At 32.6% G+C, this 25,698-nt stretch overlaps 3 protein-coding genes across 3 annotated transcripts in view; all 3 read right to left on the bottom strand.

Annotated features, from left to right (window-relative positions):
* Positions 1–247: 247 nt before the first annotated feature.
* On the bottom strand, positions 248–2,387 carry LOC146746053 (opioid-binding protein/cell adhesion molecule homolog). The gene is made up of 4 exons (XM_085498923.1): positions 2,304–2,387; positions 1,438–1,779; positions 506–805; positions 248–261 (listed from the first exon to the last, which is right to left on the bottom strand). Exons 2-4 carry the CDS (start codon positions 1,709–1,711, stop codon positions 248–250), a joined length of 588 nt encoding a protein of 195 aa, XP_085355049.1. The 5' UTR covers positions 1,712–1,779; positions 2,304–2,387.
* Positions 2,388–6,202: 3,815 nt separating this feature from the next.
* Positions 6,203–10,043, bottom strand: LOC146746052 (cell adhesion molecule CEACAM5-like). The gene is made up of 3 exons (XM_085499669.1): positions 9,849–10,043; positions 6,732–7,022; positions 6,203–6,585 (listed from the first exon to the last, which is right to left on the bottom strand). The coding sequence occupies exons 2-3, from the start codon at positions 6,934–6,936 to the stop codon at positions 6,314–6,316; spliced, it is 477 nt and encodes a 158-aa protein (XP_085355795.1). The 5' UTR covers positions 6,937–7,022; positions 9,849–10,043; the 3' UTR covers positions 6,203–6,313.
* A 9,221-nt stretch (positions 10,044–19,264) lies between these two features.
* Positions 19,265–25,698, bottom strand: part of LOC102807733 (fibroblast growth factor receptor 2-like) — a 10,904-nt gene continuing 4,470 nt past the window's right edge. Inside the window, exons 3-15 of the mRNA XM_085499317.1 lie at positions 25,340–25,639; positions 23,994–24,266; positions 23,153–23,305; positions 22,956–23,000; positions 22,568–22,644; positions 22,155–22,371; positions 21,962–22,069; positions 21,721–21,875; positions 21,126–21,248; positions 20,889–21,000; positions 20,557–20,653; positions 20,228–20,327; positions 19,265–20,106 (exon numbers count right to left, since the gene is read on the bottom strand). Coding sequence (XP_085355443.1) covers positions 20,056–20,106; positions 20,228–20,327; positions 20,557–20,653; positions 20,889–21,000; positions 21,126–21,248; positions 21,721–21,875; positions 21,962–22,069; positions 22,155–22,371; positions 22,568–22,644; positions 22,956–23,000; positions 23,153–23,305; positions 23,994–24,266; positions 25,340–25,639 — 1,811 coding nt within the window. The 3' untranslated portion in view covers positions 19,265–20,055. The remainder of the gene's footprint in view (positions 20,107–20,227; positions 20,328–20,556; positions 20,654–20,888; positions 21,001–21,125; positions 21,249–21,720; positions 21,876–21,961; positions 22,070–22,154; positions 22,372–22,567; positions 22,645–22,955; positions 23,001–23,152; positions 23,306–23,993; positions 24,267–25,339; positions 25,640–25,698) is intronic.

Genomic DNA, 25,698 nt, shown 5'->3' with positions numbered 1-25,698 from the left:
CATATAAAGAGAATATGTCCATACAATGTGTATTAGATTATTGCTATTTGGGGTTGCCATGTTTCGGTCAATCATGAAAATATATAATATTCAATTGGTTGTATGTAAGCTGTACAAAGGTAGACGGATAAATATTGAAACTGGCACGCACATATATAATGGTGAAACACATTTTAAAATGCGAATGGCGACTACTATATTTTGAAAACTGTCCGCATTCGTAATATCAGTAAACAGAGAGTAGAAGCTAACTTATATGAACTATTAACAAAATAAAATATAAAATGTGGAATACACTATATAACAGCGCCGAATTTCGTACGATATTGTTGGATTTGTTTTCATCATATACCGAAGTATGGTGCTCTATTTATTTCATAAAGATAATTTATTACTTGTTTTGTATCGTACAATGGTCTTGGAATAATTTGAGTTAATAAATGTCTTACCAACTTTAACTTCAATTACACTATGTAATTGTTATTGTCAAAGTATAATTACTTACCTTTTCCTTGGAATATTACAATAAATGTTGTATTTGCAAAGTAGTTTTCAGCAACACATGTGTAGTTACCATAATCATCAGATTGTGTATTACTAATTGTAATTATGCTTTCATGTAATGTTCCTTGTGTAGAGTTAGTAATTGTAATTCTGTCATTGTTGGTGAGAGCATTTCCATTTGAACCAAACCATTGTAGTGTAGAGGTAGGGTTGCTGTTAATCTGACATCGTAGTTCTCCCGTTTCCCCCTCATCAGCTCTTGACTGTTCATTCCATGTTTCATTCACTGCAATTGGTGTGTCTAGAAAGCAATAACTATGTTATTTTCTAACCTTAGCTATACGGCAATTCACTGCATGTTATGTTAACACAAGTCAATGTGATTTTACAGCATTAAATATCTAGCATGATTTTAATTTATCTAATAGATATGTTTTAAACATGTTTGTATTCATATCAAATCATTCTAGTAAACTCTGGAGGTTAAGTAAATTTATGCAAACCCACAAGACATAATGCAGTTCACCGTGACATGCCCAGCTAACTTCATCACCGAAATTGTTCAAATCTAATTGATATGAAATGAGTATTCTATGAGGGTACACTATATCCTCCATCAATCAAAATGGTATGCACTGCAAACAAATGGACAGATGTCCATTGAAGGTTAAACCTAAATATAAAGAAGCGTGTGATATCGATAATATAGCATGGGCTTTTATTTTACATATTTTAAATTATATTTTCAGCGATTCAGTTAAAAATGTATGCTTTCAATTTGAAATGAACATGCAAGACAATTTTAATTCACACAATTACTAAAACTTTTTTCAATATATTCATAAATTCATAATGTATCTAAGTGCACTGGAAAGAGATGGTTTGGGACATACAATTATAGATTACGTGCTAACCAATATAATTCATATTTACAATAAACATTCAATTTCACTGGCTCAGATGTGGACACGTGACTTCTATCAAACTCGTTATTCACAGCTACACAGTAGAATTCACTGTTGTGGTGACGATATGATAAAACTAGGCTCAGTTCTTGTATTGACATCCTTCCATGATTGTGTACATCATTGGAATACGTCATTGGCTTGTCATTTGATATTGGTTGGTTGTCTTGGTACCATTCTAAAACTGCATCTGGGTTACTGCTACACGATGTACATGTCAACATTAAATTGTCATCTTCCATCACATGGTCTATGTTGCCAGGGTAACCAGTCAGTTGGGTTGTACATGAATATAAATAACTAGGAGGAACTAAATAAATAAATAAATAAACTAATAAATAAATAAATAAACAAATAAATAAATGTATTTTCTTTATCCCAAACATCAGCCAAAGCCATATTCTGTGATAATACATACAAATACGGCAGACAAGATAAAACATTGCTAATACCCAGAAGTATTATTGGAATATCCAGTAGTTAACTATGCATTATAGTTTATACTATACACACATTTGTACACGCTTTTGATATAACGAAATATACTCACATAATAGTTTAATTTTCATCACACAGTTTAGTCAACTCCCCACAAACATAATACCTCTAATAAATAAATAATACTTACATAACGTACACTGTCATTATTTGACTGAATCTAACTTAAATACTGCATGCAGCTTTATACTTACATTATAAAGTGAATTTATGAGTGGTTGAATCTACTGATATACTATTAACCTCAGTAGTAACAGCTTTACATTGATATTGTACCATATTATTAGTTAACTCTAATACTGTATGTATGTATTTATAGTGTAGAATAATACTTACAATATACAGTGATTTGTTGAGTGGTTGAATCTACTGATATACTATTAACCTCAGTAGTAACAGCTTTACATTGATAATGTACCATATTATTAGTTAACTCTAATACTGTATGTATGTATTTATAGTGTAGAATAATACTTACAATATACAGTGATTTGTTGAGTGGTTGAATCTACTGATATACTATTAACCTCAGTAGTAACAGCTTTACATTGATAATGTACCATATTATTAGTTAACTCTAATAGGGTATGTTTGTATAGTGTAGAATAATATTTACAATATACAGTGATTTGTTGAATGGTTGAATCTACTGATATAATATTAATCTCAGTAGTAACAGCTTTACATTGATAATGTACCATATTATTAGTTAACTCTAATAGGGTAAGTTTGTATAGTGTAGAATAATATTTACAATATACAGTGATTTGTTGAGTGGTTGAATCTACTGATATACTATTAACCTCAGTAGTAACAGCATTACAGTGATATTGTACCATATTATTAGTTAACTCTAATACTGTATGTATGTATAGTGTAGAATAATACTTACAATATACAGTGATTTGTTGAGTGGTTGTATCTACTGATATACTATTAACCTCAGTAGTAACAGCTTTACATTGATAATGTTCCATATTATTAGTTAACTCTAATACTGTATGTATGTATGTATGTATAGTGAAGAATAATACTTACAATATACAGTGATTTGTTGAGTGGTTGAATCTACTGATATACTATTAACCTCATTAGTAACAGCTTTACATTGATAATGTACCATATTATTAGTTAACTCTAATACTGTATGTATGTATAGTGTAGAATAATACTTACAATATACAGTGATTTGTTGAGTGGTTGAATCTACTGATATACTATTAACCTCAGTAGTAACAGCTTTACATTGATATTGTACCATATTATGGGATGGTAGTAATCTTATATCTAAATCTTATTGTTTTATTCTACCACCATTATTTCCACTTCTCTCTGAATAATCTGACATTGTTTCATCTGAATTCCCAGTGATTATATCACCATCTTTATACCATGATATAACAGCTGCAGGATTACTACTGTCAGTTTCACAGGTTAATATCAACATATCACCACTCTTTACTGTAGTGCTGTATCCACTCAAACTCACTGATGGTGGTTTAACTAAGTGAAAAATATAAATATGGATTATGTGATTATTTCCAATTGCCCTGTACACTGATAAGCAATGACAATTCACTAATATTCCCAACTGAATAACATACTAAATAGTACAGTAACGTCTAATCAATCTGCATAAAACTATCTTGACCAAGTGGCACTAGTCTATATACTTCAGATACTCAATATGGTTTCATGATATTATGTACCTATTGCTGCAGTGACCATTATTCACAGGACAAATTAGTTTATACTTAATAAGAAGAGTAATAAATGTTTTTGTATTGTTTTGTTCACCCCATGCTACTATAAATAATGTTCAATTATATCCTTGCCAAAGGGAATTTGAATAACAAAGTATATCATTATTAAATGTTTATAATAAATGTGCATGATAATCACAAATATGTATTTGTGTTTATCAGCAACAATAAAAATTAAATTATTTTTACTTTTGATAAACATATATTTGAAATATACTTTTTTAGCTGTTAATTGTGTTCATATTCATTCTAGTTTACAGTCTTGTGAAATTTTGTATTCTGTATTTCAAACAACCAGTCAAATACAATGTAGTATAAACATATAGTTCAACAAGTATGTGATTCTTAAATATAGATGGGGTCAGTCATAAAATTACCAGTTATTTATGTCAGAAATGAATCAGTACAAATTTTGAATCTGCCACAATTTGATAGATTTATTGTATTTTAATATATAAATATATTTTAAGAATGAATTTTAACCACAAGTTTTAAATAAGCTTATAAATGGTATATATGACATTTTAGGCTCACATTTCTTTAACCTCGATTATGTTTAACTAATTCCGCCATGAGAATTACTTGTTCAATACTACAACATAAACTCCATTTATTGCTGAAAGACTTTTTATTTTTAAGTATAGGTATTTATTCATAAGTGTATACTTCCGGTAGTTACAGAGCTGTAAAATGTCATAAAAGCACAAACGTTTCATAAAAAGATGCACAAAGTTGACTACAGACTACACCAGTACAAAACTTCAGAAGTGGAATGCAATATTATGGTGTCTTTCGTGCTAAATTATTCACGACATAACAGCCAGGAAGACATAACAGAAAGTCAGGAAGGCAGGACAGAAAGTTTTCAATTCATTTCATTGCAAGTTGAAGCAGAGTAATTATGCATAACGTCTATAAACTCATTAGTCATTAGGTTGGAACAAATCAAACCGTATTAATAAATTATGTAAATATTCAGAAAATATAAAAATCAAAACTTATGGCTCACTAGTATTATGGTTTCAATGAAACCGCCATTTATTTATTTAATTCATGCATCAATAATATATATCAAATTAAAAAGTTATCTATACCTAAAGTAATAACGTTGATTTGTTTGTATTCTGTGTGATAAATCAGGATGGGGTCTAACGAGACACATAATACACCTTCTACATGTGTAAAAACCAAAAAAAGAATTGTCAAATTTTCTTTAACGTTGTAATAAAGCAATATTCTATTCTATTATATTCATAATAGTTCTCATCTAAGAATGTATTTGATTGTTCATGCATTAGAACATGATAAACTGCTTTAGATTTTCAGACCATGTACAACTCTAATTATTTTTTTTTTAAATACAGTTCACAGAAATGTTAATTCTGCATAAAGTAATTCCACATTTATTTAAATTTGGTTAGTGATCCGAATCAACCTCGACCTCCACATATGACCTATAAGCAATCTATTCTCAAAATATAAAAATATTCTAAAGACTTTTAAATTCTATTGATTATCCTTAATCTAAAAATAACTAAAGGGTGAATATAACCCTTACTGTGAATATCACAATATAAACAAATATATAGTACTTACAGTGCACAGTAAGGTCAATGACAGTAGATGTCACGTGACCTGTAAAGTCTGTATGACTTGATTGACATTGATATGATTTACTGTTATGTTCTGCTTGTATGGATATTGTCATCTGTTGTTCACTTATGTTACCATTATAATCTCCCTATCTTGTAACATCAGATGTAATAGATTCATATGTATTAGCAGTCCATACATTGTTATCTTTTAACCATGATATCTGAGATGCTGGATTACTGGTTGATGTGGTACAAGTCAGTATTTTAGTTTCACCTTCCTTCACAGGATTGGTTATGCCAGATAATGTAACACTCTCTGCCGGAACTGTAAAAGAAATAGTTGAATTAATAATTGTGCACATCTAACATTATAAAAGATTATATATGATCAAGCCAGCAACATTACAGGATTAAATACACTACTCTGGTATGTGTATTTAAACTATATATAAGATATACTTACAGTAGACATTGAATGGTCCAAGTTGACATGTTAATGGTGCAGTTTGTACAACATTAGTAGCTTTACATGTATACATTACTTGATTATCATTTCTATTTAGATTCCATCTATAAGATATACTTACAGTAGACATTGAATGGTCCATATTGACATGTTTATGGAGTAGTTAGGGCATCGTTAGTAGCTTTACATGTATACATTACTTGATTATTATTTCTATTTAGATTCCATATATAAGATATACTTACAGTAGACATTGAATGGTCCAAGTTGACATGTTTATGGTGTAGTTGGTACAATATTAGTAGCTTTACATGTATACATTACTTGATTATCATTTCTATTTAGATTCCATATATAAGATATACTCACAGTAGACATTGAATGGTTCAAGTTGACATGTTAATGGTGTAGTTTTACAATATTACTAGCTTTACATGTATACATTACGTGATTATCATTTCTATTTAGATTCTATATATAAGATATACATACAGTAGACATAGAAAGGTCCAAGTTGACATGTTAATGGTGTAGTTTGTACAACATTAGTAGCTTAACACCTATATATATTTCCCCATTATCATTTCTATTTAGATTCCACGTGTAATCCTGTGTAACTGTGTTGACATTTGTAGATGATGATAAACCCTGTATCTGATTGTTACCACGATACCAGTTCAGGGTTGCTAATGGATTGCCATCAGTTGATTGACATTTTATTTTCATTTCGTCATCGAGTAGGTAAGATAATGAGGTGGTAGTCTGATAAGTGCAATCTGGATTATCTGGAGCATCTAGTAATTAATAAAACCGTGGAGGTAATAATATAATTCAGTACAACTATTTTTCGTGTACCATGCAATGAGTGGGACATTGGTGTTATAATACATAGTTTTAATGTAACTCATATACGTTAACATATTCATGGATATTTACTTACACCTTATATTAAGTGTTATGTGTTCGTCCTTATATCCTTTAACATTAGTCACGTGGCATGTAAATGTTTTTTCATTGTCATCTTTGTCACTGGGATTAATTGTAAGTTCACTGTCATCACTGCTCAATTGATATCTAGTTATTGCAGGTAGTGGTTGGTTATCTCTCAGCCAGCTGTAACTCGGAGTGGGACTTCCAGTAGACATACATTGTAATCTGATTCTATTACCTGCGTTGGATGGATTACTACCAGCTGTAATACTTATTGTAGGCTGAGATGGTGGTGTTGCAGCTATGTAGACATAAGAAGAAATATGCATATTGTAACTTATTGTAACTAAATAATAATTTCAACATTTCAGTATGCATATATGTGTTTTTTAAAGCAATCTTATGTTAGTGATACCGGTTTTTTACAAGTGCACAGTTTCAGATTAAATTATGAAGGGCAGAAAACGAGAGTATATATATACATCAGTATATGTACAGTAGCCCGTACAGCAAACAGCGCATTCTACCTTTGAAGGAAAAATATCTCATATTATTTAGACCTCACCACTGAGTTTGCCGTTCACCATGTCCATTTCCATATAAGCAAAAGCTCCAGCCAATATCAGATTTGACTACTTGTTTCAAGCTGTGGCACTTGGAAACGAGTGTTAGTACATGTCCAACTGTCTTGGTTAATAAGATTGGCTAAATTTCAACTAGAAACAGGTAAACCAGTATACCTGTATGTACGAAGCCAGTGAATGTTATTCAAGCCAAAGAAACTGCATCTATTTATATAAATACACATGAACAGAGAATATTTTTTTGAAACACTAAATGTGACAAATGCCCTACTGTCTGTGATAAATATACCACACCAGCTACATAGTGCCAGACGAGGAGATGGGTAGGTAGTGAAAAAAAAACATTGACTGAAGCCTTACAAAAGACTGAATTGTTGTCAATAGCAACAAACATACTGGGAAAGTCAAAGACAGTGAAAAAACAAAACAAAAAACACACAGGCATATAAATACTAACTTTCTATGATCTTTATTGGCTCCAAGTAATCCAGAGTAGAACGAGATGAATTAACGCTATACTCCGCCATCTTTATTTTAATGTTAGATGCAACCATTATTTTATAGGGGACAACGGCTCATAACTTGAGGGGAGTTAACACCCATGATTTTAAAAATGCTTTGATTTTTCAGTGGACCAATAAATCGATTTGACAGGAAAATATAAAAACTCGACCACAACAGCAATTAAAACAGCTTGCTGCATTATAAGTATCACTTCCCTGTCAAATTAGTGGTTCATGCTTATTTGAATCTGAACATAACATGCCAATTCTATCACACCTTGCTAGGCTCGAACTTCCATCCAATCAGAGCATTCCAAATAAACATGATTCCCCACAAATACTAGAGGGCGCTCTGACCAAATACTAGAGGGCGCTCTGACCAACAAATTGCCATTATCTAAATAAAAAGAACTGATATATATATATATCTGTTTAATTCTTTTAAAAGATCCTTTTCATTAGTAAATGGCGCCCTCACTCAAAAATAATTAAAATAAGTGGTTGGTCAAAAGTTTGATGGGTCGGGTGCATCTATTGGCTAAGCTTGTTGTATATATACGAAAATGAGTATAGGAACCATTAATGCTGTAGGGTGTATTGGGAGGGGTGGACGATTTCATGTTTGCACTGGTTGTAATGTGCTATCTCGTTGTTTTCAGGATGCAGCCTGATATTTGTTGCTTTGTTGGTTTATTGCAACAGTTTTTGTGGTGGGTGGAAGATATGTTTTTTGGTCGTTGAGTCATTGTTTAGACACCCTGAAATGGTATGGTTCAAATCAAAATTTGTTTATTTATTACTGTTGTAGATCATGGGAACTAGCCATTGAATATGATATCTGGGAATACATGGTATACTGAACAAGATTTACTAATTATTGCTTGCAATATTTCAATTTTAATTGCGAGCAAACTGGTACACCAACATTTATCGTTGTATTGTTATGCAGAGGCGGTGGTATGAAATCTTGCATGGAGGTGTCTGATCAATTTTGAAATCTAGCCCTCTGAAATGATATTTCCTGCATTTTTAGAGGCAAATACAAATTGAAATAGTATTTGTATTTTTGAATGCGCAAGACTTGGGCTAGCCCAATCAAAATATAATGATGTAGGGTATGCGGGTTTTTTGTATTTGTGAAAAAAAATGATGTTTTTCGTGTCATAAGATATCAACATGACGTAATGTCGTAACTTCACGTGATATAACAGAAAACTATGACATCACCCTGACGTTTGTTGGGTATTGAAGTCCAAGGTTAATTCACCAACATGTCTCACATCTCTTGCTTGTTTGAGTGTGAAAGTACGTGGTTTAGTTAATAACAACTTTTTTTCAAATATGAAAATTATATATATGTTCTTTTTTATAGAAGAACCTTCCCAGATAAAGGAAATTTTCATATTTGAAAAGAAATCACTTTATATTACAAATATGCAACCCTATTTTAAAAGATTAGTCTCTACATTGAGACCAGGTCAGTGTTGTTTCCCCTCAGTCACTGGCTCTTTGGTACATTATACACATAATAAACAGACACCATCGGATTGCCTATAAATAAGAAGTTCGGGTCTGCTGCCCTCATTGATATGCGTTTCTGTAATATTGCAACCACTGCCATAATGAATGCAAATACAAGAGATATTATCAATAATATGGTCACGTGACCTAATTAATGAGAGGTGTGACTGATTACCATATTTTTAAACCAATTAATATGTAATATTATACGCACTATTGCTCGTAAGATTATATAGTCAGTGCTATAGTGAAAAGAAATAACAAGTGACCATATATAATTATTATATATCCAGCTCTGATGAGATGTGACTAATATATTCAATATCCATTGAACAAGGGATAATGTATCAGATGACCAGTTGATCGTATATGTTTATGTGAGCTTAATAATTATGCCACAATATCAAATTCCAATAAAATAGAACATTTACTATATATTTACCGGATAAGTAAATATATACTTCTGGCTCAGGCAATAATGCGTATAATGATATGTTATTTTTAAAATAGAATACTCACCAGTTACTATGAGAGTGATTGATTTCTCATCTCTAGGATCACCTAAACCTTCTACTTGACACCAATACTTGTCAGCATCACCTAACTGTGTATCCGTAATAAGTAGACTAGCTTGGTCTTGAATGTCATGTCTTGTGAATCCAGGCTGAGGGAAAACCCCGGCATTGTTTTTTTTTTGTATAATTATAGAGCCTGTATTCGAACTACTACCTTTATACCATGAAATCAGTGGATTACTGCTAGTTGCAGTATATGTACATTCCAATACTGTTGATGTGGTCTCAATTGAAGTGACAGGTGACCCAGGCACAGTAACTGTAACCGCTGCTGAAACTGAATTCAAAAATGACTCAATACACGTTGTATTATTTCTTTAAGTAGATGAAAGTGTGGGACATCTGTTTGCGGTTCATCGGACAATAATATTAAAAGGCATAATTTGTAGTAGTTGTTATCGTGGATGAAATTACAAGATGTGAAATGACTGATTAAAATTAAAACATAGATTGTGGCATAACTCTACGAGAATCCACTCCTCTGTCGAGATTTCTCTGCGAAATGCAAATTTTATGATTTTGGTGTCGGTTCAATGCATCTCGCCGTGCAGCTGATATATGTATATATCTTCACTTATTCCTGCAACCTGGATATGGTCTAGATCTTCATGTTGGAGAAATTGACGTCCCATTGGCAACTAATATGATAATTAACTATGATACTAGAACTATAGTATAATGTGTTTGGTATGTGCAGAGAATGAAATGTAGTCTTATTTAATCGTAACGTAGAAGTTGGACAAATCAAACAGACCGCGGGGATATATACTAGTCATATCAAACGTTTCAATTGTACCCTGATTGTTGATCAATTACGCGACACTTGGCGCCTTAAATACACATGAACATCATGTTTGTGTGCAGAATCATGTACGTATTTAAAACATAACGAATATATACTTACTTGCCACACAAGCCACACAAAAAAACACAGAGCGTAAACATTGTGATTCTCATTAAAAGTAATATCCGGGTTCATGAACTTTGACATAAAATGAATAAGGCCGATTACTCCCTCTACGAAGTTTACTAGTTAGTCCCCGTTCGGACGAATAATTCGGTCTACGTCCGTCCGTCCGTCCGTGCGTCCGTGCGTCCGTCCGGAGTCATATCTCAGAATCCCTTGGACCGATTCCGTTCATCCTTTGCATGTGCCTAGTACTTTATGTGGGACATATGCGCTTGCAGTGGTTTAGAGATTCGATTCAAAATGGCCGACTGGCAGCCATCTTGTTTTTTGAAAGTGTTGTATTTTGGACATGCTTTGTCAGTTTTCATTCAAACTTGGTACATAGATTATACATGATGATTTATTACACAATTGAATCAAAGATTGCCGACTGGAAGCCATCTTGTTTTTTGAAAATGTCGTATTTTGGACATGCTTTGTCAGTTTTCATTCAAATTTAGTACATAGATCTTTCATGTTAGGATACACGTCCCCGACCGTCCGTGAGTTCCTGAGTCTGTCCGTCCGACCTTCCCTGAGCTGGTTGTCATTGAAACACCAACCTCCAGCTAGTTCGAGGGATATTTATAGATACTTTTCGGCTCGCTACAAGGATTGTGACGTGTACTAAAAACAGCACACAGAATTGTAAGTTCTCTCTTACAAACACACATTGGTATAGTGTTGTGTCACTGAGTAGACCAATCTTATATTGCGGGATTATGTAATCTGGTTGTTAATGTAAGCATTTAATTTCTTTTGTTATGTCTGCAGCAATTGTCATAATAAATGATCATCAAATTCAGGACATGTGTTGCACACATCAGAAGCGAGGACTATCAATGATTCATAATGCATATATTAAATAAACATATTCAGAACAGACTACTGCATCTCGGCTCTTGTATATGAAATAATGCGGTATGTAATGCCACGCTCGATTTATACCATCGATTTGGTAGGTTACCAAAGTCAACGTTCACTGGGTATTGGAATATCACATTCACTGAAACATAATACACGGAAGTAACTTATCGTCTTGTATTCAATAATGATTTTATTTAAATCATGGACAGACCAATCACAGTAAATCATGCGGGAAATCAGTCCCAAGCGACGATAACAACGCACGCTAAAAACGTTCATGAGTAGACGCTTGTTTGTAAACAACGACGTACTATGGCTGATTGACGCATGCGCAGGTGACGACTCCCGGCTTTGAACTCATAGACCTGACTCTTAGAAAACATTGACCATGGATTTATCTCTTTTATGTTGTACCTGGCATTGTGGATACACCTCTAAAAATGTTGGATACCGTTTTTTTACGTTTTATGGTTACTGAAAATTCCGAACGCACATGCAGATTATCAGTAATCCATCGTTGTCGTCTGTCAGCATACACTTTACATATTCGACTTCTTAAAAACTGTGATTTTGTGATGATATCTTCAATTTTCCTATTTTAGTGGAGCTTTCCAATTATTATTTATTTACTGGTTAATGATGTACTACTCCGAGACTACTTCTTCTATCATGAAAAACATTATCTGAAATAAATGTGAAGTCCGATTTTGTAACCATACCAACAAAACTAGTGATGCACTGTAGTGAGATTTAGCTCGCTTTTGTACAGCTTACTTTTTATTATGCCGCTCCCTTGATTTGGACCTTGTATAAAGTAGAGCACTGGAATTTCTAAACGGAAGTAAAACAACTATTTTGTATGACTTATGACTTATCGTCATTACCTATGATTGAATATTATATATGATTTGTTCAGCGCATTTGAGCATCAAATGTCTTTGCTTTGGCTTATTCAAATGCCTTCTTATTATTGATATTGTACTTTACGTTTAAAATAATGTAATTTAGCCCAGCAATGCAAAGTATAATTTCACACGTGTAATTCAGAGCGGATAATCCAACATACAACGGTTTTAATTTGCCAGAACTTGTGAAGAGTAGATACAGTTAATTCTTTTAAAGTTGTCATTACTGTAATAAATAATGATTCACTGTTCAGCCTTGCCCGAACAAATATATCTTGATAAAAATACTTACCATTTGTCAGGGATTACTCCAATCTTGGCGACTTTTAAAGAGGGATGTGCAAACAAACGAAACACCATTCAGAATGTACGTGCAAAACTTGCTGTAACAATTCAACAACCGCCAGTAAGTTAATATAGAGTATTTTGGGAATAATCATGGAATATGCTCGCATGTTAACACAGTCAATAATTAAGTTACACACACACATATAACCACACTGCTTGTCAACATTATAACGACGATGTTATTAACCACCACTAATTTAATGAAATATATTTACTGTATTATATGAGGTTATTACGAAGATACCTCAAAGTATGCACGAATACAGTACAGCGGACGTATCGACCGAGGAGCAGCAGAGGTCGATGCGACGGCATACTGTCTGAGTGCATACTTTGAGGTATCCTCGTAGTAACATTATTATTATTATTATTATACATCTTTTTCATCCAAGTATACGTCATGGGAATGCCAAAATCCAGAATGTTTAGAACAGAATCAGCGAACTTCTACATTATATCTACGCTACGTAATGATACACCAACACTACATAATACACTTACTATTATACATATACATCATTTCATGATATATTTACATGACGTAATGACATATCAACATCGCATATTTGTTTACATCACATTATAGTATATCCACATCATGTAATGATGTATCTTCAAGAAGTAATGGTATATCGACATGATAATACAGTATCCACACTATATAACAAAATGTTTACATCATTCTATATCTCTACACGGCGTCATGAATTATAAACATCAGATAATAAATTTTCCTCTTAACGTAATAATATACCTATATCGTGTCATAAGATATCAACATGACGTAATGTCGTAACTTCACGTGATATAACAGAAAACTATGACATCACCCTGACGTTTGTTGGGTATTGAAGTTATTATCACTAGTGATGCAGTCTATCCTGCGGTCGTATTCATAAATCTTACAGTTATATTCATATGATATGTGTAATTGTTACTTTGGAATATTGTCTGAACCGGCATTGTCTTAGCTACATAACTGTGTCATATTTTATAAACTGCCAATTTAAATCAGACTTGTAACTTGATCGCCATTCCAAAATATTGAAAAGGAAGGAAGCCAAGCAAAGGAAGGGGTTCAAACCCACATAATCAACCAAAGCAGGTAGATCATTTAACGACTGGGCCATAGATTTATCGTGTTTTTTCTAATACACGACACGACACACATACATGAGCGTAAAATTTTAGTTTAATTGTGAACATTACGTAAATAAGACAGTATGTTTCATTCTATTGAATTTAATTGAAACGCTAAACAAATGTATACACCTTACAGCCCAGACAGCTCAGCAATCGCTGAGTACTAGAGAATGTGATACACAATACAGGTCAACACATGGGTCAATTGTGTTTGAAATAAAGACTGGCAACTTAGATTCATGTCCTCAATACTTTTGATATGCAAATTCGATTTCTACAATTCAGACACTGCGTGAGAAAAATGTTGATTACCGCCACCACAGTATGTTTGAGTTGTATGTGCCTTTTTTGCCCATTCACTTCATTTCATTGCAACCGTCTTAGGCTGCTCGTATTTATTTAATAGTTTTTAATTTTGTTCACAATTTTTACCGCTAAAGATCGATAAATCCAACATGTCGGTATTTCATACTTGCAAAATTATGTGTAGGTTTCACTCGTAAGTATAAATTTGTATATTCTTAAACGTGGAATTATCTGATTTTATTAATACGAGAATTACATCTGTACCTTATTGTTGTTTTTTTAAGTTTAGAAATTACTACTTAACATATTGTGATTCAGTTAGATTCATTTATAAGTAAAACAAGTCACGAGATCCACGAATAAAGTAAATATACATAATGCGATGCATGATTTTGTCACCGATATACGAATTGTTGCATTTGCAGTAATCTATCTGGAATAAAGTGAATCTGGTCAGCTAATTTTTTTACACGTTTTCTGAACACATGAAAGTGTATAATTTATAGTGAACCGAGATATCAAGTAAATGAATGAGTGGAAACAAGTGGAGTTTTACATTATATGGAACCTGACATTTCAGTTTTATTGTCTAAAGTATTGACATGACAGAGGCATAGTTAATATGCCAACTCCGATGTCACGATTGTTTGAATGATGAAACAGATGACATAATTAAGATTAAAAATAAAATTTAACTCAATAAGTGATTGTCAGATCTAGCATAGCAAACTGGTACACTTAGTATAATGTTATGTCACAGTTGCGTTGTATTTGTGTAAATTTTCGTCGGAGAAAAATGACACTGTGAATTTCCAGATTTGATTATTTAATTACATTGCCCAGCTTAGTGATCGTCAGCTTAGAAAATCGTATCGAGTCTTGAAGTTACTTTCCCAGGCGTATTCTATATATTACAATTTTCAATAATTATTGTTTTTACCTTGAAACATTTCAAAATCAGTTGGCCACAAATCCTGAAATAGTGCAGCACTAGAGCTGCCCAGAAGGTCGCTACTGTAATCAGTCATGGTCACTTTACTTTGTTATTTTAGAAGAGACTTCTGATCTCATTTTCAGGATTATGTTGATGTTGTACACATCCATTATGATGCGAACAGGAGGCGATGAGATGTTTTCTGCAGATCATAGAAATGGAGGATGCAACTTAAACTTACATGAGACGATACCTGCTCAGCAAAATCCAAGTGTGTTAACAAGCTTCATGGACTGACGTCATATCAACGTCAATAACGTACTCCAAGATTAAGTTCGGAACCGTCTGGACATTAACGAACTATATGAATAGATGGTTAAACAATATGCCGGTCTAATAGTCTGTGGTACACCTGTAAGATTCACATAATTGTTTACATTTAAACTACGTCATAGCCCTGAAGTGTGTATCAAAAAATAGTTGAGGTATTTTTCTTAATGATATAAACATTTTCTGAACGACTTTATTTTGAAAATAAGTGCTTCTATACCAATTGCGTTAACAATTGAACAAACACTACGGAATGTGATATACAATATAATTTATGCACGGAGTAGAGACTGGTAATCATTGTCAATGTCCTCAATATCTTTATATCCAAATTGTTTTCAACAAATTGGTTCGTGTGAGCGATATCTCCAATATCGCCCCATTGTGTGATTTGTGTAAACCATTGTTTCGAATTTGCATACAAGGGTAATTCCCTTTTTTACCCACACTTATTTATATTCAGACACATTGTCAGCATTGAATCTACTTTCAAGGATTGTACTTTGACCTCAATTCACGACGAGCGTCTTTAGCTGCAGGTATTTAAGGTTGTTATAAATCTCAAGCTTGTTGTTTTCCACAACTCGCACTCTGCAAAGACAGTATGAATTCGAAATGGCGGCATACATTCGTCACTTTGACGATTCAATGTGTTAATGTCATTTCTGTTCTGAACACATACATTATGTACACGTGTTATTTCATTGTTGAAACCATTGTAAATGTGTTAATTGTTGATTTCACTGCAATGATTTACTGTGATTATAATAGGTTTACATATAAAATATAAGACTATACAAGACAGTGATGATACGATTAATCTGAAGTGGTTGTTGAAGAGATAACATGTGACAATGACCTACCATTCGATGTGAAAACACAGGGGCCATTTTTTTAAACAGACTTATTATTGAAACCTATATCTGTATTTTGTTGAGCGCAATTAGGCATTTATTATATGTTGTCGAAACATAACGCTAGCAACGTGACAACTGTTAAAAAACATATAATGCAATGCACTAAAGTCACTCGACATTGAACCAGTAACTGGCAAGCAAGGTACTTGTTGTGGCACTATTTATATGTAAATTGGGTGTATACAACTCAGACCCTATCTGAGTAAAATCATCAATATGGCTACAAAGTTAATATATTTAAATAAAAACACATGTTTGTGAGGTCAATATCACGATTTGTTGCCTGCCCCCTGGCTGTTGTTTATGACCATATTATTAAAATTGCCCTCGCCAATATTATTGTCAAGAGCAACAGCCCGATGGCAGACAACAAATTGATATTGCCCGAATGAACATTTATTTTATTTATTTCATCACATCGAACAGAACCTTGCACAATTACACCTAACATACACCTCTCATACCCGCTATCTCATAAAATAAAAAAAAACTATATTTATGCAGTATTTTATATTATGTATTATAACAAGTGACTCTATAGAATACATACATTGTTTGCTGAAAAATACGCAGTAAATGTTACTTTCATTCATTCATGGTTATGTATTTTAGTAACCATGTTTTAGTAGTGTGAATTTCAATTTGTTAGGTATAACATCATTGAGATGAATTGAGTTGTTTCACCACCCGTCGAATACAATTATTAGAGTGTCGTAGAAGTGACTGCAATGACTTTTTAACGAACGTACTACACCTTCTATTCACACGTCACTCAGCTTAGGGTGTTCTCGGTGAATATGAAAAATAATGCTCGTAGACTGGAACGGCGCTGCCATGATCTTCATTTTAAATTATTGAAAAAAGAATAGACGCCAAGCAAAAAATGGTGTCTGTCTGATATGGAATGCATATTTAGACCTTACAACGTAGACAGCTCAACAACCGCTGAATACCACGGAATGCGCTACACAGTAAAGAAGTAAAGACTGGCAACTTAAGTTAATGTCCTCAATATCTTTGATATGCAGATTGCACTACCACAATTCAGACATTGTGTGCGTTGATGTGCTAGAGGTATGAATACCCTTTTTGTCCTTTGACCTCAATTCATGGCAACCGCCTTAAGGTAGCAACAGGGGAAATCCCGTCGTTTAGTTAAAATGATATGAGCAGCTAAAATCAAAACATATTTATAGCAAACTATATATTTTATGAAAGCTGAAATATAAAGAAATTTAATAATTCATCTTTTGCATAGATTGTCCACATGAGAGTCATGGGGATTAACTGGTCTCTGTCAAAATAACAAATCAAAAATTTCTGCTCCAGCGATTTAACTATTTGATTAGGAATTTTCAGAATAATGTCGCCGTGAATAGTTCTTATAAAGTGTTTGTATGTGATTATTTTTCCAATAATTACCATAAATACTAATTATTTATTTAAAAAGACAGGTCACTAATGAAGCCTAGGGGTCATAAAACAAAAACAAATGGAAGCAAAATTCTCCCTGCTTGTATTTAGGACTGTTTTAAATTTCTTTATTTGTTGTTTTCAACAAATTGTACTGTTAAAGGTAAATGAATCGCACAATAGATTTTAAAAATAACATGATTGCTTTTATTTATGCACTATCACGTCGTTTGATATCATAACCATGATATTTTACATACTATCAAAACCACTGCCATAATCACGTCGTATATAATATTGTTGTGTGGACGTTACACATTGAAAACTGTTTTGTGTCTATTTGTCATGCTATTGAAGGTAAATAATACTATAAAGCTTGCGCTAACCACTGTCAGTTTTCAAATAACAATGGGTACAGTATACAACATAGGTCAACACAAATGTCACTTGTGTTTGAACTAACGACTCGCAACTTATATTCATGTCTTCAATACCTTTCATATGCAGATTAGGCTATAACAATTCAGACTCTGTGTGACCACAATCGTCAACGTTACTACCATAGTTTGCTTGAGTTGTGTATTAGTTTTCTTTGCACTTTGATCTAAATTCATGACACCTGTCGTCTGCTGTTAGTATTTAGGACTGTTTTGGATATCAAAGTAAATGCTTTTCCGCCATTCGCACCGCTAACAGACAGTATGAATCAAACATAACCAGAGACATACATAAATGAAAAAAAAATGCCTTGTTGAACATGTACCTACGTACTTCACTAATCGACACATAAGTTGCCAGAGTGGTCCCTGAATATAATAACAGCGTCTACGGTAGTAGTCGTTGTAACCAATTTATAAGTGAAGCATAATAAAATATTAGTTGTCGGCTCAGTTTATTGATTTACGATAGGAAATTCATTTTACAACTAGATACCATATAATGCGACACATTACACCGGTCAGCATGACTGTCGCCCATGTAAAGACTGGATAACATTTTTTTTATTACACACTGGATTTTGACATCTCCATTATATCTATACACGTCATCATAATCAATACAGGTCATCTATCAGTTACGGGCGTCTTTAATATGCAACTCGTCAAAGAGAATTGGGGTTAAATTTATAATTTGCGTACAATTGCGTACAGATTATTTAGTGAAAATAGGTCCAGGCAATTATTTGGTTCAAGCACAAAATATATACAAAATATATAATTAAAAAAATAGCCACCCAGAACGCAGTGATTATACATAATGTATGATCTATTCTTTTATGAATTATAAAAAAAAATCCATATATTTATTAGCACATATTTTCCCACTCTGAATAGGAAAAACAAATAATTCATAGATGTGGAATCGAACATATAACTTCAAGCGTAAGAAGGAAACGGCAATATCACTACACTGCTTTATTCAATCAGATAAAGAAATATTCATTGTTCCATACCTACGGTCAATATATTTGACATTGTAGAATTAAAAAATAATCATCCACTGAAGCGAGTATGATATGTATAATGCCCGTGCCGTGAATATACGAGCAACACCGAAGTATACTTTTTCAATCGTATGTATTGTACTACTATAATATCGGTAAAGCGAGATACTTGTGTAGAAACAAAACTACGTATTTTAATAACATTCTGGATATATAAAATGACACGGTTATATATAAAATGGTTTTGAGGTGATCAACTTGTAGTATATTCAATAACAACACCACTATTGCATAAATGAGGGATAAATGATTATAACGGTATTCACTATCTTTACATTCGTTTCAGACTTCTTAACAGTAAATCAAATCGATCAACTTGGAATATATGTCCATTGTGATCAGAAATATGTCGGCATTTTTTACTATTTTTAAAATGAACAAACCTATGTACATATATAAAATGATCAGATGAAATTTGATTTAGGCGGAAGTAAAAGTAGGAATACATATGTTTAATGAATTTATAACAAAGATATACTTGTCATACATATAACGCACATTTTGTTCGCCAGTCTTTAATGCAAAATCGTCGTGTTTATATATTTGCATATGGAGACACATTAACAGTAAACGAGTTATCTGGTTCCTGTTAAATAAACAGAATATAACATAATAGCAAGTAATTGTCCATGATGTATACACAATGATATGATATTTCTTGTTTTTAATTATTCATTGAATGTAAATGTGTTTCAACCTGATCTTACCTTGCTATCGTTCAGCAGTGACCTTATTGACTTGACCAATTGGGTGAATGTCGGCCGATCTCGAGGATGACGATTCCAACAAGACTTCATTAGTTGATACCTATTGAGACATAACAAGTTGAAAAGTCTGAAGTAATGATGCATAAATACTAAATATAAAATATTTTTGTTTATCTTAAAATATAACCTCCACAGTAGAAAAACAAAAACGAAGAATACAATTGTGCTTAGTTATTTGCGTAGATTAACCAGTAACAGCAAGTATATATGTTATACTGAATGAATGTATTATTTTTCCCCATAATACTATCAGTGAAACTTATACCTACATAGCAGCGTGACAATGAGTTGGTTTTGGTAATAATTTTCCATTAGTTACCATCACTTTCACATCTTCTTCTGTTGTGTCTTGATAAGGGATTGATCCTGTAGAAATAGTATGTCGATCACCATGAGTGTAGATGTTTATAGCAATTGCGCCAACGATTTCTGAATTAATGTACTATTTGTTTTATTTGTTTGTCCATTTTCAAACGCGTCCTTACCATACAATTAAATATATAATTAGTTAATGGTATTCAACTTATTAATGAATATACAGTCCCGATTGGCCTTTCGACCCCCCCCCCCTAATAGAGCAACGTAATCATATACGTTTTACCTTGAGTTATTATTTCCCATGTTACAATACCAAATGACCATACGTCACTCTTCGGAGTAAATCGCCTGTTTAACAGCGTTTCAACTGACATCCATTGATACGGATAATTACCCTAAAATTAAAATTAAAGAATATTACAACCCAGTACATCACCGCTGTGAGTTTACTCATAGAGTAAATCGTAAGTACTTTGCATCATGAACATTACTAAAGCCAGCGTTTCTGCTTTTATATTACCTTTGTTTTCTCAAAGAACCGTGCGTCATCTATTACGTCACTAGCATAACCAAAATTTGAAATTTTGCATTTCTTATCACTACTTATCAACACATGTGCAGCAGTCAAATATCGATGCATTATCTGAAATACAAAAAAATAATTGCAATATCACAATGTTGTTTGTTAGAGCTTAATATTGATTATCAGTCGGCGTTTTCTGTTTGTATCTCCTAGTGACGTGCTCTCCCCTAGTAAAGGGCAGTGATAAAATACGATAGGTGAATTATAGTGACTGTAAACATTAGTAATTGTAACAATGCGTATATTATTTGCTGTTATTGGAGTGTTTTTTGAGTTCAATGCCAGGGTTAACGTCAACTCTGGGCAGTAACGTCTGTACGATGGGTAAATTATTTCGACGTTATTGAGGTTGTGTAAATCACCCTGGGGTAACGCTAATTAATGTATGTGAGTTGTTGTCCATTATTGAGATTACTGCAGTGACATTTGTTTTGTTCTGCCAATATATATTAATGCAAAGGCTTCATTCAAAACGATACTTTCCTGGTTTATATATACACACACAATATAACAAAATACAGTATTATAATACCTTTAAGCCAGACAGATACTTCATTCCATTGGCGATATTAAATACGAATGAAATCAGTTCTTTATACGGAGCTTCAATGGCTTCATATGTGTGCTGTGATTGGAGAAATGTCTTCAAGTCGACATTTAAATGATTCAGTATTATGAAACTTGGAGCTAAAGAGATATATAATAGTCACTGCATGTAAAGTTCATATGATGCATCACATTTTTCAAGAGTTGCATTTTAACAGGTTACCCACCTTTTTCTGTACAACATCCAAGTATTCGAATTATATTACTGTGTCCACGTATTGATTGCAGTATTTCTATTTCCTTCACTATTTCATTTTCTACCAGAGGATCGCCGTCTGAAAATGGGTGTTATAGTTTACGTAACTTCAATTTTGTTAGTGAAGCAGACGAATACAATTATATTTTACACTAAATACTTACTACTATTCTTCTTAATTACTACATCAGAATGTCCAGAGACGCCATCAATATTCCATGCATCTGCTTTACTGATTTCATACAACTTCCCAATCGAAATAATACTTTTAATACAAATATGATCTCTTGGAAATTCGATTGTCTTCTGTCCTGATTTCATGTAAACAACTTCATTCTTGTCAAATGAAAGTTTAGCATATTCCTCTTCTGTTACATCTTTCTGTAACAAACAAATATCTTGTGATTTAGTAATATACAATGTGGGTTTACGAAAAAAAGTCTTCAAACAAAAACACACAATTCCCTTCAAATACATTCAACTAAATTTACACTGAATAATAACACAATAACAGTTACAAACCAGATTATTTAAATCAAGTGTGTGACGTATGTAAAGTTACTAATATTGTACTCACTTTGGTGGAACTGATTTTCTCAATAGATTCATAAGCTACGTCTGCATTCTTATCAGATTCCAACTTATTTTCAATTTCTGAGTAATAGTCAATATTGTAAACATTACAGTTCAATGTAATTGCCTCATTGATATAGAAATAAAAGTGTTATACCAAATAATTGTGACGCGATCTAAATTAATTAATGCATAGATTTTGTCTATGTTCAATATAATGTACGGGATACAAATTAGAGAAAATTATAAATCGGTGGAGATATTATTATAAACACAAAACAAGAATAATATTCTAGACATATATAGAAGAAGTAAGTTACAGTATCTTAAACTGTGATTCTATAAGTTAATGTTTGACATGATCATGACAAATGTATTTATATTTGACTCACCTACAGACACATTTTCGTATCTTCTATCATCTAAAACTGTATCGTCTGCCGAGAAAAATATTGTTTGTAACAATGTATTGTTGTAAAGTATCATGACATTTTAATATATGCTTATTATATATGACATAATATATCTTATGAATCGAGTAAAACTTAACAGGTCATTTATAGTATCAAGCTAATTATATTTTACCAACCTGTGTTTTTTCCATGTTGACTACTTCTTTTAAAAAATATTATAACAGGTACAATCGTAATCGCCAACAAAATAAGGATAACACTTGGCACGATGTATACTGCAGGTTTAGTTGGTTTGGATCTGCTACTATCAACATTGCTGGCTGGCTTAGCTATACAATACAAACATGTTACTGTTAATTAAATGGATACAAGTGTTTTGCATCATATTATAGGCAAACAATTTACACTTAATATTAATAAATTATCACGTGATTGCTTACCATTTACAGAGGGTAGTTTTATTTTATTTTCAACAACGATAAACATACGTTATCGTAATTGCACTATATTATAATTAAAACAATACACAAATGTTTCAATAGATAGTTAAGGGAGTTGCCCTTTTCCATTACTATGTGTTCCAGCGATCCGTTCCAACATTGATAAATATATAAGCTGTACACAGGTTAATGATGAGACGCATGTTCGTTTGATATTTTTTATCTAATTTTGATTTTTGTAAATTTATAAATATGCTCACAGTCTATTTTTGATACTCCATCTCATATGGAACACATAAAAATGAATATTAATTTGATGAGAAAATGTATATAACAATGACGTCATTTAAAAAGTGTGCATATAATTTGTGGATTACGTACAGACGTACGTAAAATATTTCTACAACATTTTCTACTGATAAATCTGAAGGTGTAATTTACCATCCAACACAATCCAATTTGCAAAGAATGTTTTCACATTATATGGTGAGTGTACTCATGCAACTTATGCCAGTGAAATATTTACCTCAACAATGAAAATACATGGTTACTTGCCAAAAGAAAAATATAATCTCACCTTCAGTAATAGTCAACTGTGTTTGACTTCTACTTTCCCCAATTATATTTTTACTGATGACAATAATATTATATTCTACCGATGGTAATAATCCATCAATTGTTAGTTTGTTGCTTGTTGTTTCCTCTGTTAATTGTTTCACTCCATCTGTTGATACCCAATATTCAATATAAAATGACTGTGATTCACCTCCATTAAATCCAGGGATCCATGTCACATTTATAGTATTATGCGATGATGATAACTCAATACCTGACACTGGATATGGACTACCTGTTGATTAGATTAAAAGTAAATCAAATCCAGGGATCCATGTCACATTTATAGTATTATGGGTTGGGGATAACTCAATATCTGACACTGAATATGGACTACCTGTTGATTAGAATAAAATAAATCAAATCCAGTGATCCATGTCTCATTTATAGTATTATGGGATGGAGAGAACTCAATACCTGACACTGGATATGAACTACCTGTTGATTAGAATAAAACAAATCAAATCCAGGGATCCATGTCACATATACAGTATTATGGGATGGGGATAACTCAATTCCTGACACTGGATATGATCTACCTGTTGATTAGAATAAAATAAATCAAATCCAGGGATCCATGTCTCATTTATAGTATTATGGGATGGAGATAACTCAATACCTGACACTGGATATGGACTACATGTTAATTAGAATAAAAACAAATCAAATCCGGTGATCCATGTCATATTTATAGTACTAGTATTATGGGATGGGGATAACTCAATACCTGACACTTGATACGGACGACCTGTTAATTAGAATAAAAACAAATCAAATCCAGTGATCCATGTCACATTTATAGTATTATGGGATGGGGATAACTCAATACCTGACACTGGATATGGACTACCTGTTGATTAGAATAACAACAAATCAAATCCAGGGATCTATGTCACATTTATAGTATTATGGGATGTTGATAACTCAATAACTGACACTTGATACGGACGACCTGTTAATTAGAATAAAAGTTATTCAAATCCAGGGATCCATGTCACACTTATAGTATTATGGGATGATGCCTGCTGATAAGAATAAAATGTAAATCATTACTAGGATTCCTGCCACATTTACCTGACAACACTGTTGACTGTTGATGATAATGAAATTAAATCAAATGAGTTTAGTTTAACATCAGTTATCATACACTTAAAATACAATTAAAACACCAAATAGACAAAAGACCGTATGCAAGTCTAGGAATAAATAGACTAAATTATCTGATATTAGGTGAAAGTACACAATATTTATCAACTTGAACTGTAATTATACAATATAGTTGTTTTTATCAATGGAATAACTACTTACTTTTGCCTTGGAATATTACAATGAATGTTGTATTTGCAAAGTCGCTTTCAGCAACACACGTGTAGTTACCATAATCATCAGAAATTGTATTACTTATTGTAATTATGTTTTCATGTAATGTTCCTTGTATAGAATTACTAATTGTAATTCTGTCATTGCTGATGAGAACATTTCCATTTGGACCAAACCATTGTAGTGTAGAGGTAGGATTGCTACTAATCTGACATCGTAATTCTCCTGTTTCCCCTTCATTCGCTCTTGACTGTGCATTTGATGTTTCATTCACTGCAATGGGCGTGTCTGGAATGCAATAACTAAATCATTGTTCAACTATGTCTATGCAGCAAGTCACGGCATAT

This window comes from Saccoglossus kowalevskii, chromosome 5 (genome assembly GCF_978046115.1).
Source record: "Saccoglossus kowalevskii chromosome 5, keSacKowa6.1, whole genome shotgun sequence".
Lineage (NCBI taxonomy): Eukaryota > Metazoa > Hemichordata > Enteropneusta > Harrimaniidae > Saccoglossus > Saccoglossus kowalevskii.
Note: the sequence above shows the minus strand (reverse complement) of the source record. Positions and strands in the feature narration are given on the sequence as shown.

What these genes read in the sequence shown, in the direction of transcription:
- LOC146746053 (XM_085498923.1), bottom strand. Translation starts at nt 1,711, where the DNA reads ATGGAAGATGACAATTTAATGTTGACATGTACATCGTGTAGCAGTAAC. An exon ending in AGTGAAATTGAATGTTTATT is followed by an intron (nt 806 to 1,437) that starts GTAAATATGAAT and finishes ATTGCTTTCTAG; the next exon opens with ACACACCAATTGCAGTGAAT.
- LOC146746052 (XM_085499669.1), bottom strand. Translation starts at nt 6,936, where the DNA reads ATGTCTACTGGAAGTCCCACTCCGAGTTACAGCTGGCTGAGAGATAAC. An exon ending in CATAACACTTAATATAAGGT is followed by an intron (nt 6,586 to 6,731) that starts GTAAGTAAATAT and finishes ATTAATTACTAG; the next exon opens with ATGCTCCAGATAATCCAGAT.